Source organism: Exophiala dermatitidis (assembly GCF_000230625.1).
Source record: "Exophiala dermatitidis NIH/UT8656 unplaced genomic scaffold supercont1.2, whole genome shotgun sequence".
Classification (NCBI taxonomy): domain Eukaryota; kingdom Fungi; phylum Ascomycota; class Eurotiomycetes; order Chaetothyriales; family Herpotrichiellaceae; genus Exophiala; species Exophiala dermatitidis.
Genome location: NW_008751647.1, coordinates 4081080 through 4094099, shown reverse-complemented (window position 1 = coordinate 4094099; position 13020 = coordinate 4081080). Strand labels below are relative to the sequence as shown.

The 13020-nt window shown below is 54.5% G+C and overlaps 4 protein-coding genes across 4 annotated transcripts; all 4 read right to left on the bottom strand.

Moving 5' to 3' along the window:
• Positions 1 to 206: 206 nt before the first annotated feature.
• Positions 207 to 1589, bottom strand: HMPREF1120_02930 (alpha-methylacyl-CoA racemase; the record flags this gene model as incomplete). Its single annotated transcript, XM_009156978.1, has 1 exon — positions 207 to 1589. One exon carries the CDS (start codon positions 1587 to 1589, stop codon positions 207 to 209), a length of 1383 nt encoding a protein of 460 aa, XP_009155226.1.
• Positions 1590 to 2395: 806 nt separating this feature from the next.
• Positions 2396 to 3739, bottom strand: HMPREF1120_02929 (uncharacterized protein; the record flags this gene model as incomplete). The annotated part of the gene is made up of 4 exons (XM_009156977.1): positions 2396 to 3060; positions 3136 to 3442; positions 3500 to 3580; positions 3689 to 3739. The coding sequence occupies 4 exons, from the start codon at positions 3737 to 3739 to the stop codon at positions 2396 to 2398; spliced, it is 1104 nt and encodes a 367-aa protein (XP_009155225.1).
• Positions 3740 to 4339: 600 nt separating this feature from the next.
• On the bottom strand, positions 4340 to 10306 carry HMPREF1120_02928 (uncharacterized protein; the record flags this gene model as incomplete). The annotated part of the gene is made up of 1 exon (XM_009156976.1): positions 4340 to 10306. The coding sequence occupies one exon, from the start codon at positions 10304 to 10306 to the stop codon at positions 4340 to 4342; it is 5967 nt and encodes a 1988-aa protein (XP_009155224.1).
• A 1008-nt stretch (positions 10307 to 11314) lies between these two features.
• Positions 11315 to 12322, bottom strand: HMPREF1120_02927 (adenine phosphoribosyltransferase; the record flags this gene model as incomplete). Its single annotated transcript, XM_009156975.1, has 3 exons — positions 11990 to 12322; positions 11854 to 11939; positions 11315 to 11800 (listed from the first exon to the last, which is right to left on the bottom strand). The coding sequence occupies exons 1-3, from the start codon at positions 12057 to 12059 to the stop codon at positions 11315 to 11317; spliced, it is 642 nt and encodes a 213-aa protein (XP_009155223.1). The 5' UTR covers positions 12060 to 12322.
• Positions 12323 to 13020: the final 698 nt, after the last annotated feature.

Sequence of the window (13020 nt, the reverse complement as noted above, 5' to 3'; positions counted from 1 at the left end):
GCTTTCACTTGGCTGTACACAACATCGCACGTTCATACAACCAGGTACTTCCTAAAGGCTGGCTATTTGTATGCAGGTATGCGAATAAGAGAGGCTGCAACTACCATGATAAGTATGTGTATGTAACCACACGTCGTTATGATGCTATGAATAAATATGTACATTGACCGAGTCAAATACTTCCAGCCCGTCCTTGTAGCTCCCTTCTACTCTTCAATGCCCAGCTCCTTCAGGATCTTCTTGTTGTGCTCTCCCACCTCAGGGATCTTGTCCATTCTCGGTCGCAATCCATCGACGCCCTCTTTGACCGGTGCAAAGCCAGGGGGAAGCAAAGCGGGCACAATGCCCTTGGGCGTCTCGACCTGGGTCCAGCGATGCCGGGCTCTAAGCTGAGGATGTTCCCAAACACCCTGCATGGTGTTGACGGCGGCATTGGCGATGGAAGCCTCCTCGAGCTTCTCGACGGCCTGGGCGACCGAATACTTGCGGAGAGCGCGGTGGATGATATCGCGGAGCTCGTCACGGTTCTGGACGCGCAGCGAGTTATTGGCAAACCGCGGGTCCAGGGCCAGGGTTGAGTCTTCGAGCACAATGTCGCAGAACTTGGCCCACTCGCGCTCGTTCTGGATGCCCAGCATGACGGAGCCACCGTCGCCCGTCTCGAATGGGCCATAGGGGTATATGGCGGCATGCGAGGCGCCCGTGGGCGTAGGGCCGGGGGCGCCGTTGTAAGTGTAGTAGAGAGGAAATCCCATCCATTCGACCATGCTCTCGAGCAACGAGATGTCGAGCCAGCTGCCCTTACCGGTCTTCTGGCGCAGAATCAACGCCGCCAGAATGTTGCTGTAGGCGTACATTCCCGCCGAGATGTCTGCGATTGAGATGCCCACTTTGGCCGGTTCCGTCTTGGTCCCCGTCACTGAAAGCATGCCGCCCTCCGCTTGAACCAACAGGTCGTACGCCTTCTTCTTGCTGTAAGGTCCGTCCTGCCCATAGCCCGATATGTCACACACGATCAGGGACGGATGAATGTCCTTGAGCTGATTATACGACAAACCCATGCGCGCCGTCGCTCCGGGAGCAAGGTTCTGCACCAGCACATCGGCACGACCCAGCAGTTTCTTCAATATTTCAAGGTCTCGAGGTGCTTTGAGATCCAATGCCAGACTCTCCTTGGACCGGTTCGTCCACACAAAATGAGATGCCAGGCCGTTCACTCGCGTGTCGTAGTCCCGCGCGAAATCCCCTACGCCCGGCCGCTCGATCTTGATTACTCGAGCTCCCTGGTCCGCCAGCTGCCGGGTGCAGAACGGTGCCGCTATAGCCTGTTCAATGCTGACCACGGTGATTCCGTCCAGCGGTCGAGGCGTGCTGGTGGAGGTGGGAGAAGCCTTGCTTGCTGACGAGGCATGGCGATGCTGGTGCTGCCTATTGATGTTGTTTCTGGAGATGGCCCGCGAAGCAGTGCTGCTCGACGACAGATTCCGCTGACCTCGAAGGTGTGCAACGCTGGTCAAGGCGAAGTCCGTCCTCCGGGCTGGCAATACGATATTGATGTCGAGACACCTCCGTAGGACTTTATGTTTCATGGCTGAGAGAATTCCAACAATCGTTAGGCCAACTGCCGATTGCCTATGTAACGGCGGAACAATCACCAAAGAGTGAAGGGCTGGTGCCTGCTTGGTATTGAGACCACGCCGGATGAAGGTGGATAAGGGGAGTGGGTGTCGGCGAAGCCTGCCTTTGGCGGTTTCTTTTGGTGTTAATATAGAGCAAAGACTATGTATCCAGACAGCCCGGCCAGTCTATGGGTCGACTTATCCACCGACGCCGTATCGGGACGAAAGTTGTTCAGGCGACAAAGCGAAGCCGGCCAGAACTGAACCAGCTGTGGCCGGGCGACTGTGAACACCGCAAGTTGAAGCGATTGATCTCGGAACTCGAACTGACTCCACGTTCTCGGAAAGACGTGTCCTTCGTAAGATTGGAGAAGCCGAGGCTGCCCGGTTTCTCGAATCGTAGTCAACGCTTGGACGACTCGAGGGTCCGCGTCTCGAAAAGGCGTCAGGCTACCCCGCCACGAGGGGGTCATCGCAGTGGCCGGTCCGTGGGTTCGGATCCCCGCCATCTCCGGTATCGGGTTTGCCTCACAACCCCCCGGCAGCTGGGACCCTTTTAGTTGTATGTTGCATGCTCATGCACTCGCAACAATGTAAAGCTACTGAGGCTGGAATAGCTATGGGGATGACAAAATAGAGCCATGCCCTTTAAACCGGTGTTCGATGCTTATTTACCATTGTACATACCAGTACCACTGCAAATCACAAATGGACATCGTGCAGTGACTATCTGTATCAGACCGCGCTCTGAAGCTGTGCAACTGTGTTGTACAAGCCTAGACTTTATCTGCAACGTTTTGGCCCGTCGCCTCTCCCGGCATCTTGAAGACAATCTTCATGACCTTGCGGGCCTCAAAGTCCTTGTAGGCCTGGGGCGCATCTTCCAAGGACATTGTCTTGCCACACAGATGAGCGACTTTCTTTTGCTCCTTGATCAAGATCTTCAGGGCGTCCTCGAAAATGCTGCGGACAGGACACCGACCAAAAGCCATGGTGACGTTCTTGCCATAGCACAAAAGGCCGTTCAAGGGGATCATCTCCGTGTGCACGCCAATCGAACTGATCTGACCCCAAGGACGGATCATGTCGAAGGCCAGCATGAATGCATCGGCGTGTCCCACCACTTCCAGCACGACATCGGCGCCGCGCCCGCCGCTGGCCGCCTTGATCTTCTCGACAGGGTTGTCGTTCAGATTGATGGGGATGGCGCCAATCTTCTCGGCCTCGGCCAGACGCTCGGGGACTGAGTCGATCGCATACACCGTCTTGACCATGGTCAGGGCTGAGGTGATGGCGCAGATGCCCACCGGCCCGCAGCCGATGACAACTGTGGTGAACTCGTCCCGGTCTCGCTGAGGCAGGTCTTTCAAGAACCGTGCCGCGGCGAAATAGCCCGTCGGGAAAATGTCGGCCATCAACACAAGCATTTCCTCCGGAATTCCTAGACGCTCATAGGTAAGCGGTGCTCTCGTTAAATAATAAAAGCCATATTAGGGTCAGAGCGAAGATTGCCTACCTGATGGTGCTTTGACGCACGTCGTGCCCGCCAACGGCACCCGCACGTACTCGGCCTGTCCGCCGTCGACCGTGTTGGCAGGCACCGAGTTGCCAAACAGCTCGCCGTGGAGGCATCTACTGGCCTGCCCGCGGACACAGTAGTAGCATTCCTGGCAGGCCGTGTAGAAGGGGACGACGACTTTGTCGCCAATGTTGAAGTTTTTGACCGCGTCGCCCTTTTCAACGATCGTGCCCACGAACTCATGGCCGCAGATAAAGTTGGGCGGGCACTTGAGATGACCTCGATAGAAGTGCAGATCAGATCCCTGAACAGGGCGTCAGAGAGAGTATCATAAAAACACACGGCGATAGTATTGGCTTACGCAAAGTGCTGTCGAAGACACCTTCAGGATCGCATCCGTGGGCTTCTGGATCTTGGGAACTGGTCGGTCCTCCACGGCAACCTAGGCACATAATGATACATTGTTAACCTCAGCCATGATTCTTTGCCGGGCTGCTAAGGCCGTTCTATTGTAGAATCAGGCCGCATCGAGAGTGGTCATAAACCATACCTGATAGTCGCCCTTGAGGACCACCGCCCGCATGGTGGCTGGAAGCGACATGATGATAGAGATACTAGGTGTTCTTGAACCAAGAAGCCAACGGAAATGTTATGTATATGAAGGGCGTGTCGCGGACTGGATGAGTGAGGAGCAGAGTCGGTACTTGTACCTTGGAGGTCCCCTGGACGGGGCTATATATGCAGCTGAGCTCCATCAGGAGACCTTGGCTGGCACTTAGTTCAGCTGCGTACCAGATCGCCGGTCCCCGCGACATGGGCGCCCCAAATTCCGTGTTGGAGACACGATCGGGAGAGCGGGTTCAGCACGGAGCGTACCAATTCGAGAAGAGAAGCGAAGCGAAGCGAGGAGTTGCTGTCCTTCCCCGCCTCCGTCGCCTTCAGCCGCGGTAAAGTCGATACGTGGGGACGACGAGGCTGAGCCCCCCGAGCCTTTCCCGCCACCCTCAGCCTTGCGAGGTGAACGGTGAGCCAAAGTTGTCCGCTCCATTGCTATGCGTATATCATCGAGTCTTGTCCATTAAGCGCTATCGTACCATTCATGACCACATATGTCACTGTGCGACTTTGCCGTTTGTTGCCGCTTTTCGCCCCCAAACATGAGATAGTACAGCAGTTGCACTCCAGCTCATCCATCCGCTGATTAGTACTCATAATCGTCATAGGCACTTCCGTCGTACCGTCTTCTTACAGCCACGCTTCCAGAAACACTACTCAAATCTACGCTCGGCCGATTGCCCTCCGACCGCTGTCCTTCCTGGGACTCGCTATCGGGAAGCTTTCCTTCATAACCAGTCGCATAAAACATGGCCTCGGGCGGTAAGTCCTGGGCCTCATATGACGACTCGCTCACTTGACGGGCCCGTGGCGTCTCTGGTTGATTGTTCTTTGGGTACCGTGCTTGTTGACTCGGCAGCAAAGCACGGCCAGTAGTTGGGGATGTCACTTGGTTATAGGCTGCTGCCGCGCCGGCCATTTGTTGGCGAGCTGGATGTTTGGGGCCTGGAGAGGGCACGAAATCAAAGCTCGGCACCGTCGCTGGGATCGAATTTCGGAAAGGATTGCCCTGGTCTTCGTACGGACTCTCCTTTTCTCCTCCGCCAGGAGATTTGGCTTGAAGAGGAAACGCAGATGTCGGTGTGACGGTGGCAGTGTACGACGTAGGCGTGTTGTCCTTGCTATTGTTGGAGTAGTCGTCTGGATTCACAAGAGTCAGCCTAGGGGCGCCACTAGGCTGGCGCTCAAGTTGAGAAGCCGGAGGTGTGCTCTCTCCGAATGGGCTGTCTGGGTCTGCATTCGGGTCAAAGAATTTCTCGTCTGTCATGTATGGGTTGGATCCCTCCGCCGCATCGTCAAACGTCGTGGTTGGCATTTCCACGATGCCCTCCGGGAGCGTGTAAGGCTTGTCCTTTAGAGCGACGCCTGCGTAGCTGCCTCCCGAGTTTCTTGGCGGACCATCATACTGTCCTGTTGGATCAATCTGATAGTGGTTCGGGGGCAAGCTGAATGGCACTTCAGGAACAATGCTGCCCCGGTTAGAAGTCATGTCTGTCGAGGCATTGAACGGCGACTCTGAAGCCATGGAAGACCGAGGTTGGTCTTGCTGGCTGAGACTCTTCCCCATGACACTCGTTCCTTTACGAACAGCAGGGATTCCAGAATGCTGCGCCTCAGATCCGTCAGTATCCCGGATACCGAATTGGGCTATGGTACGCAATTTGCGGGTCACCCAGGACGCCAGGATTTTGCCCCTCTGCTTCTCGCCAAGTCGACTGCGTGGGAAGTCACCATCACCCACAAAGGCGACAATGTCCACGACAATTTGGTGTTCGTGCAGGACCGCATTGACGATGACCGGGACAATGGAAGCAAGATAGGCCTTTCTGAAGACTTCGACCAGCACGACCACCATGCCACCAGCTTGAAAGACGGCGCAACCGCCAGGAGTGATGTTTCGGTGACACTTCTCGATGCTGTTCTCGATATCTATCGGGAAGTGGTTGAGACCATTGACCTCGAACGTCTCTCCAATACTGCCCAGCACAAACAAAATCTGCATCTCTACTGGTTGGTTTCCAGGGCCGATCGGTCGGGTGACATTATGGAGAAAGCCCAGATCACCAGTGCGTACATATCGCGCGTTCAAGTCGCCGCCAACAATACGACCATTGAAGCGCTCTTCATCAAAAAGCTGTTTCGACATGTAGAAGGACTTTGCGCACGCCTCGGATTGTACCCAGATCTCGCCGAACTCACCAACATGACACAGCTGACAGGTTTCGGGATTAACAATGGCGATGCGGGTGGACACGGGAACCATTCCTGAATCCTGCACGCATAAGGCCGTGGGATCGGTGTCCGGGTCGACAGGGTAAACCAGACCCCTTCTGAGCGCGCGCACGTCCAGCCACAGCTCTATGGGTTCAATGGCCATGTAGCTTCGAGAAGCGACCATTGGGTTGAGAACGTGGGCATAGATGGTGTTGATGGCCGTCCTTTCCAGTCCTGTCTGAGCAAAATGTAGTCTCGCTTTGGTGAAGAGGTCGAGACGCGGCCTGCTCTCTGCCGCGATCATCAGGTTCTTGAGCTCATGCAGGGAGAAACCCTTGCCAACAACATGGCTCATGGCAAAGTCAAGCATTTGGGGGGTGGCGTAGGTGTCCTTGACTTTATACCTCGACAGAGCCAGGAACAGTGATCCTGGATTTTGCGCGAAGTCGAGCGGCGATATCAAGTACGTGGTGCTTCCATTGTACACGCCCAGGAGCACAGTGTGTAGGAAACCGATGCCGACCGTGCTTCTTACACACGCCAGCACAGGCTTGGAACTGGTCATCTGGCAGGTCTCTTTTTGAACCTTGCACATACCCAAGATAGTATCGTGGCCCAATTGCACGGATATTCGCCGCTGGTCTGGGGTCCAGTATGTCCAGATTATGACCGGATTTGATGGAGATATCCAAGACCGGTTGATAGTAAGCCCAAGATCCCTGCAACCATGGGACTGTTTCGTGGCCTTTGCGGTGTTGTATACGCTTGGAATGCTCGTCTTTAAATACTGCGCTGATTGCTTGAGGTGCTGCGAGACGATCTTCTGGCGGAATAGATGATCGACTTCTGTGTTGCACACCACAGCCTTAACCCCCATGTCGGCCACGATGTGCAGAAAAGCCGGCGCATCTTCAGAGAGCCTATTGGCGTCCAAAGGAGCAACAGGAATTGCAATTGCTCCGAGGACCATGCATGCATATATGGCAAACACGTAGTCCTCGGAATGGGTATACATCAAGATGAGGTGGTCGCTCGGTTTCACCTTGACCTTGTTGCGCAGGTACAATGCTACTGCTGCAACTCGCTGGTCAAACTTCTTCCAGGTAAGGCCCTTACCCTCTTTCCCCCGTCCGTCGATTGTGCAGTATGCGAGTTCATCAGCTTGCCGCGCTACTCGCCACTGCATCAAGTCGAAGATGTTCGTGAAATTGCTCAAGGCCGTCGAAGTACGGTCATCGATGACTACTTCGCGGGGATCAACGCCTGACCATTGTGTATCTTGGTCATAGAGAAGGTCTGCCCGCGCCGCACTGGAGTCTGGGGACCAGATACCACCACTGATATCTTCCCCGAAAGGCAGATTCTGGACAGCTCGCTCAACACCGAACTTGACATGGACACAAGGTAGGGAGCCATTATCGAACTCCTTGCGGCAGAGCATATTGCCAATTTCTCTTCGTCCGTTCTTGGTAACACGAGGTAGAATGCCAGGGGCGGTGATCAGCACGCAGTAAACCCTGAGATGATGCTCCTGATACAACACGTCCATCGTCTTCTCCGCCAGAGAATCAAGGAGAGCAATATCGAGCTGCCTTGGTGGCCCACCAGACGATATAGGTGCAGTCGATGCAGAAGGAGACTCAAGGAGGACAATCGGGAGATGTTCATCGTTGACGAAACAGTCGAATGCCGAACAGTCGTGGATTTTGGGGACGTTCCTCATGATACTGAGAATGAGATGCTGCACGAAGAAATAGCGGTGTTCCTGCACCGCCACACCATGTTCAACCCATTCGACCCGCTGTCTGAGTCTGTCCTCGTACAGCCCAAGGACGTATACCTTGCCCTCGATGATACAGCCGAGCAGGCCTGTCCGGAGGAACTCGGGATCGATTGCGGTCGGCGTGGGATCGCCTTCTCGGAAGCAATATGGCCGAGCGTGGAAGATGGTCTCAGTGTGCCGGGGAAGCGCCCAAAATCCTCCTGAGAGCGAGGGAGAATCCACCCAGATCTCGCCGATAGAACTCGGTGAGCAAAGCAAGCCCGACTCTGGATCCACAATCGCCAGCGTGGCATCAGGAATCGGGTAGCCAAAGGCGCCACAGCGTACAGCATTGGGGAATGAGCTGGCTTTCGCACGAGCCTCCGATCCCATGGCCAGCACAACAATGTCGTTCGTCTTCAGCGCCTCCTTGTCCAAAAGGACCTCGCCCAGATCTTCTGTCGAACGCTCTTTGGACTGCGGTTTGGCGCTGCCCCCTCCGATCAGACTGCTGCCGAAGCCGGTTCTCGGTGCAGAGCTTTCGTCTTCCTTCTTCTCTTCGACCTGCTGATCATGATCCATCTCATGAGTAAGGGAACAGCCCATTCGTTCTTCCCCACCGAGCCAATCGCGCATACTGATGATCATGCCTCCATGTTCAGGTAGACACAGCATCGGCGCAACGATTTCTCGAGCTCGGGGGTTCCGGAGGGGCTTCAACCATCGATCTGCCAGCAGCTCGTGGAACTCGACGTCGACGGTCAATGTGTCAATCATGCATAACTTGACACTGCTGAAGTTGGGCTCAAAATTGCGTTTGAAATTTCTTGTCGTCATCGGATCTGTTTGATAGTTGTAGACCGCTCGCTTCAAGCCCGGATAGTCTGCCACCAGCAAGGTTGTCTTGTACTTTGTGATGAGATTCGCATACAACCCCGCCGTCTCGATTGCCCGCTGGTCGAAGTATATCACAGTGTGACCACCGTAGATGTTTAGCAACACGCCGAGGATTATCCCTATGCTCTGTCTAGGATCCAGATAACTCAGCAAAACCTCCCCATGTCTCGAGCCGGTGATTAAATGGCCTTGCTTGTCACGCAATGATGGGTTAAATGTATCCGCTCGCGTGTTACTTGTCGCGGAGGTTATCATTGCACTTAGGGTGGCCATCTGATGCATGATAGTCTTGTGGCTCAGAACAACGCCACGAAGGTCACCCGTGGGTGCAGTAGAAAACTCGATGTAAGCAAGATCAGGCACCACCAAGGGGATCTCTTCGCCTTTTCTCTTGGGATGATAGCTTCCGAACTCATTGGTTTTCCACCATTCGACCCCTCGCGGCCAGTTGAGCTTGGCCGCTGTGATATCTCGCTGGAAATTCTTCAGGTTGGCCTCCGTTGTCAACGCTAGGTGCGCTTGCGTCGAAGTGAGCACGACATTCAGCCTCGCATAGTTCTTTAGATCATTAATCGGTACCGCAACCACGCCAGCGATAAAGCAGCCAAGGAGTGCCACCGTGAACTCGATTATCTCGTTCTCGGTATAGATGAGCGCGACGCGATCGCCCTTGTATAAACTGCTTTTGTCGCGGATCACTTGAGCCACCTTTTCCGCCCTGCTGCAGAGCTTCTCCCATGTTATGGACACAAGCTCTTTGCCTTTTTGATCCAAAACCCAGTACGCTGCCTGTTTTGGGTTCGTCTTTGCACGATGCCGAAGTACCGCAGCAATATTCTCAAACCTCGACATCTCGACATTCGAGTCATGAGGGTCACAGATGGCGAAAGGCACCTCCCGAGGCTCTAAAGGCATCTGGTGAATTGCAGCCCCTCCTTGGAGCTCCCCAGCGCCCAAAAATGGAGGTGCCATCTGCGCCGTGGGGGACGCCACCTCGCTTTGAGAGTATCTGTGAACATGCCCCCCGTAGTTTTCCTGGTAGTCTTCTCGCTGTTGACCGGCAAAATCCGTAAAATAACCCTGCTGAGAGTCGAGCATGGTCGAGTTGCGAGTCTCCGCAGCGGCGTAGTTCTGCTGACTATCGGGGTTGAAGGCATAGTTTTGGCTCAGTAGAGTCTGCGTACGTGACTGATCAGTCGCGGTCAGAAAGGTCTGTTGTCTTTGATCCTGCGCCGGCCCGGAAAAGGACCCTCGCGATGTCTCGCCAGCTTCACGCTCTTGAAATCTTTGGACATGACTTTGAGGTGTGGTACTCCGCCTAGGGTCATCCATCTGTTCGTCCCTGAGCATCGAGCCGGGACGGTTCATGCTGGGATAGCTCTCGGGAATGGCTCCATTTCTCGCCGCCTCACTGACCGGCCGGCCTGTGAGAGCAGCAAGAGATGCCGCCCTTGAGGCGTCATTGGAGGCGGGATGGTCGCTGTCGTCAGGAGAGTGTATGCGCAATCCGCGTGGCTGTGACTGCGACTGCGACGGCGATGTCGTGTCCAGAGGTGGTATGAATTGGGAAAGGATGAGAGTCCGCCTCTTTTCGTAGCCTTTTCTCGTGATGTCCCCCTCCTCAAGCTCCTCGTCTAGCTTGCGCAAGGCCTCCTCGAGCTCAGGATTGATGCCGGACATTTCGGCGGCGCTGCATGCGTGACCGACGTTCTTGCGCGGTGCAGTGCCAGAATTCCCGGGGAATGTAACGATTCAATCCAAATTTTGAACCCGAAACGGGAACCTAAGGTGGTGGGGGATCAGAGCAATAATAAATAAGCGAGCGACAGGGAGACCCGGCAAACTTGAAACAAGTCTCAATTCACAATGTTCAACACGACACTGGATATGGAACCCGACGCGGAAGTCATCGAGGTCATGGCGCATGTGGAGATGGCGTCCTACTAATAGAGGAGAGGATGGAGATGTTCACCGTTTGACCCATGTCCACCATCACCCTCCCAGCTACAACATCGTACAGTTTACCTTCTACCACTGCTAAAGACAGTCCCTTCAGAGTGCCGATGATCCTTTCCTCCTGTGTGCTTCATCGAACATTGTCACCGTTCGCCCACTTCATTATTATACAAGCTATGAAAGACTATGCGGTTATGGTCCTGGTGGAAGAGGGAACTGCATGCATGCCTTCATCACGAACTGGTCTATTCTTATCTACTAGAAAACTGTCCTATCCTCTGTCCTATCCTCATTCAAATGCCTAGAATCTTTTCGCAATCAAGATTAGAGGGCTCCCTCTTGTCCCTCGTAAGCGTTTCCCGTGACAATTATATACCAAACTTACACAAGATTGTGTTCTTGGACTGTATCCATGATTTCGAATTGGGCAAAGTGGATGCGAAAACCAGCAGGATCCGTCCTGCGATCCTTGTCGTAGGCCATCAAATCGGAATCTCCAAGGCCCCAATTCTGTCCAGGTATGAATTTCAAAAAACGAAGGGCAAGACAAGTCCTTGCCGTAGATAAAGCGTCGGGTTGTGGATGATACCCGTTGACGCCATTAGCCTCTTCCAGCAAAAATCGTCGCGGGAGTATGTCTGCATCGTGGTCTGAAACCCCCGTCTGATGGGGCGCTTCCTAGATAGCGAACAGCAACATATAGGATGAAAATGACAATGGTGGTATGTCCCATTAGGCTTGGCTCTCAAGCAGAGTGTAGACCGGAGCATTAAGCTTATCCCTGCCCTTGAGGAAGGAAAGCTCGATGATGAAGACGTATCCCATCAGCTTCCCTCCGCACTTTTCGACTAGGGTTCCGGCTGCCGCCGCTGAACCCCCGGTTGCGATGAGGTCGTCGACAACGAGAACTTTTTGGCCGGGTGTGATCGCGTCGCTCTGCATGGCGAAGGTGTCTGTACCGTATTCCTTCTCGTATTGCGCTGTTTCAACCTTGCCGGGAAGTTTACCGGCTTTTCTGACCGGAACAAACCCCACTCCTAACCGCAAGGCGAGCGTCGGGCCAAAGAGGAAACCTCTCGCGTCCAGGCCGACGATCACATCGGGGGTGTTGTCAGGGCCGAAGCTCTCGAGAATGAGCAGTTCATAGGCTCGGAGAAGGTCTTCGTGCAGGCTGTGGGAAGAAAAAAGAGGGAGGATATCTTCGAACAGAATGCCTTTCTGCGCGCAGGCTGTCAGCCGGGGGTTGTGAATGTTTTCGCAGAACTGTGTACCTTTGGGAAGTCCGGGTATGTCTTCAGACCCGCTTTCAGCCGGCCTCTCAGGTCCTGCAGCGCTTCAGGACGGGCGAGTTCGGAGGCTGCGAGAGTTAGCAAGGCTGCAAAGGTCGAGAGGGGAGGCTCAGCATACTGGAGGCGGCGGCATTGGACTCTGATCTCGAGGCGCCATGACTGCAGGAACTATGTGCCGGAAGACTCATGGTGAAGAGAACAGGCAGAGAAGTAGACCGGGAGTCGAATAAATATGGGACGAGAAAAAAAGATGACAACAAACAGCTGTTGCACAAGTACAGCAGCGCACGACGAATCAGTTACGCATGCAAGGGCGTCCACAGTCGGGGAGGGATCTGGTGGGAAGACGACGATGCTAGACTGCGCCGAGCGATGCCGCGCTATACCACTGCAGGGCCAGTCGAGTCGCTTCGTGGTATCCGGAATGTCCAGTAGCTGGTCAACAGGAGACGCGGACAGAAGTGTGGTTGCAAGGGTGGAAGTTAGATAAAAATCGGCCTGCACAATCCAGGAGAAAATCTCAGCAGCAGTAATGTGCTACCTACCAACCGGCCCTCAAGTAGCAGTTGTGGTAACTTTGGTGAAAATTGACGTGATTGCACCCAATGTCTGCCCGATCTCCCTTTTTTACCGTATCTCTACATTTGTACACTTTTCACAGCTCTTTCAGGGAGCGTGTGCGCTCAAGAAAGTCGTCCATTCGATGGTCTGTCAGGGTACGGTAGTGTATCACTGACTGGATACGAAGGTACAGAGTCGGTGGGTGGGGAGGTTGCGGCATGCCAGTGCGTAGTTCCTTATCGTTCGCCCAGAGCCGATACTGGCCTCCGATCCGACGGGTTCCAGAGAGGGTCAGGGATGGAGACATGGCGGTCGCAGGACGATGGTAGCACGCAGTAAGGTTGGCTACCACCTTCCCGCCACCACCAGGATCCCGCCATAGCGCGTAGCACGCGCCCCTACTACCCACCTGTCAACAAAACCTTCGTATTCCTCTACTAATTGACCTTCTACCACGTCGTCGTTATGGATCCTGCTAGCCAGGCTCTCGTTACACTCGATTCTAGTGTCGTAAAGACTATACGACAGGCGGCGCTCTACGCAGGCGCCTCAAGATCAACTATACGCGACCGCGCCAACGGCGCGAGA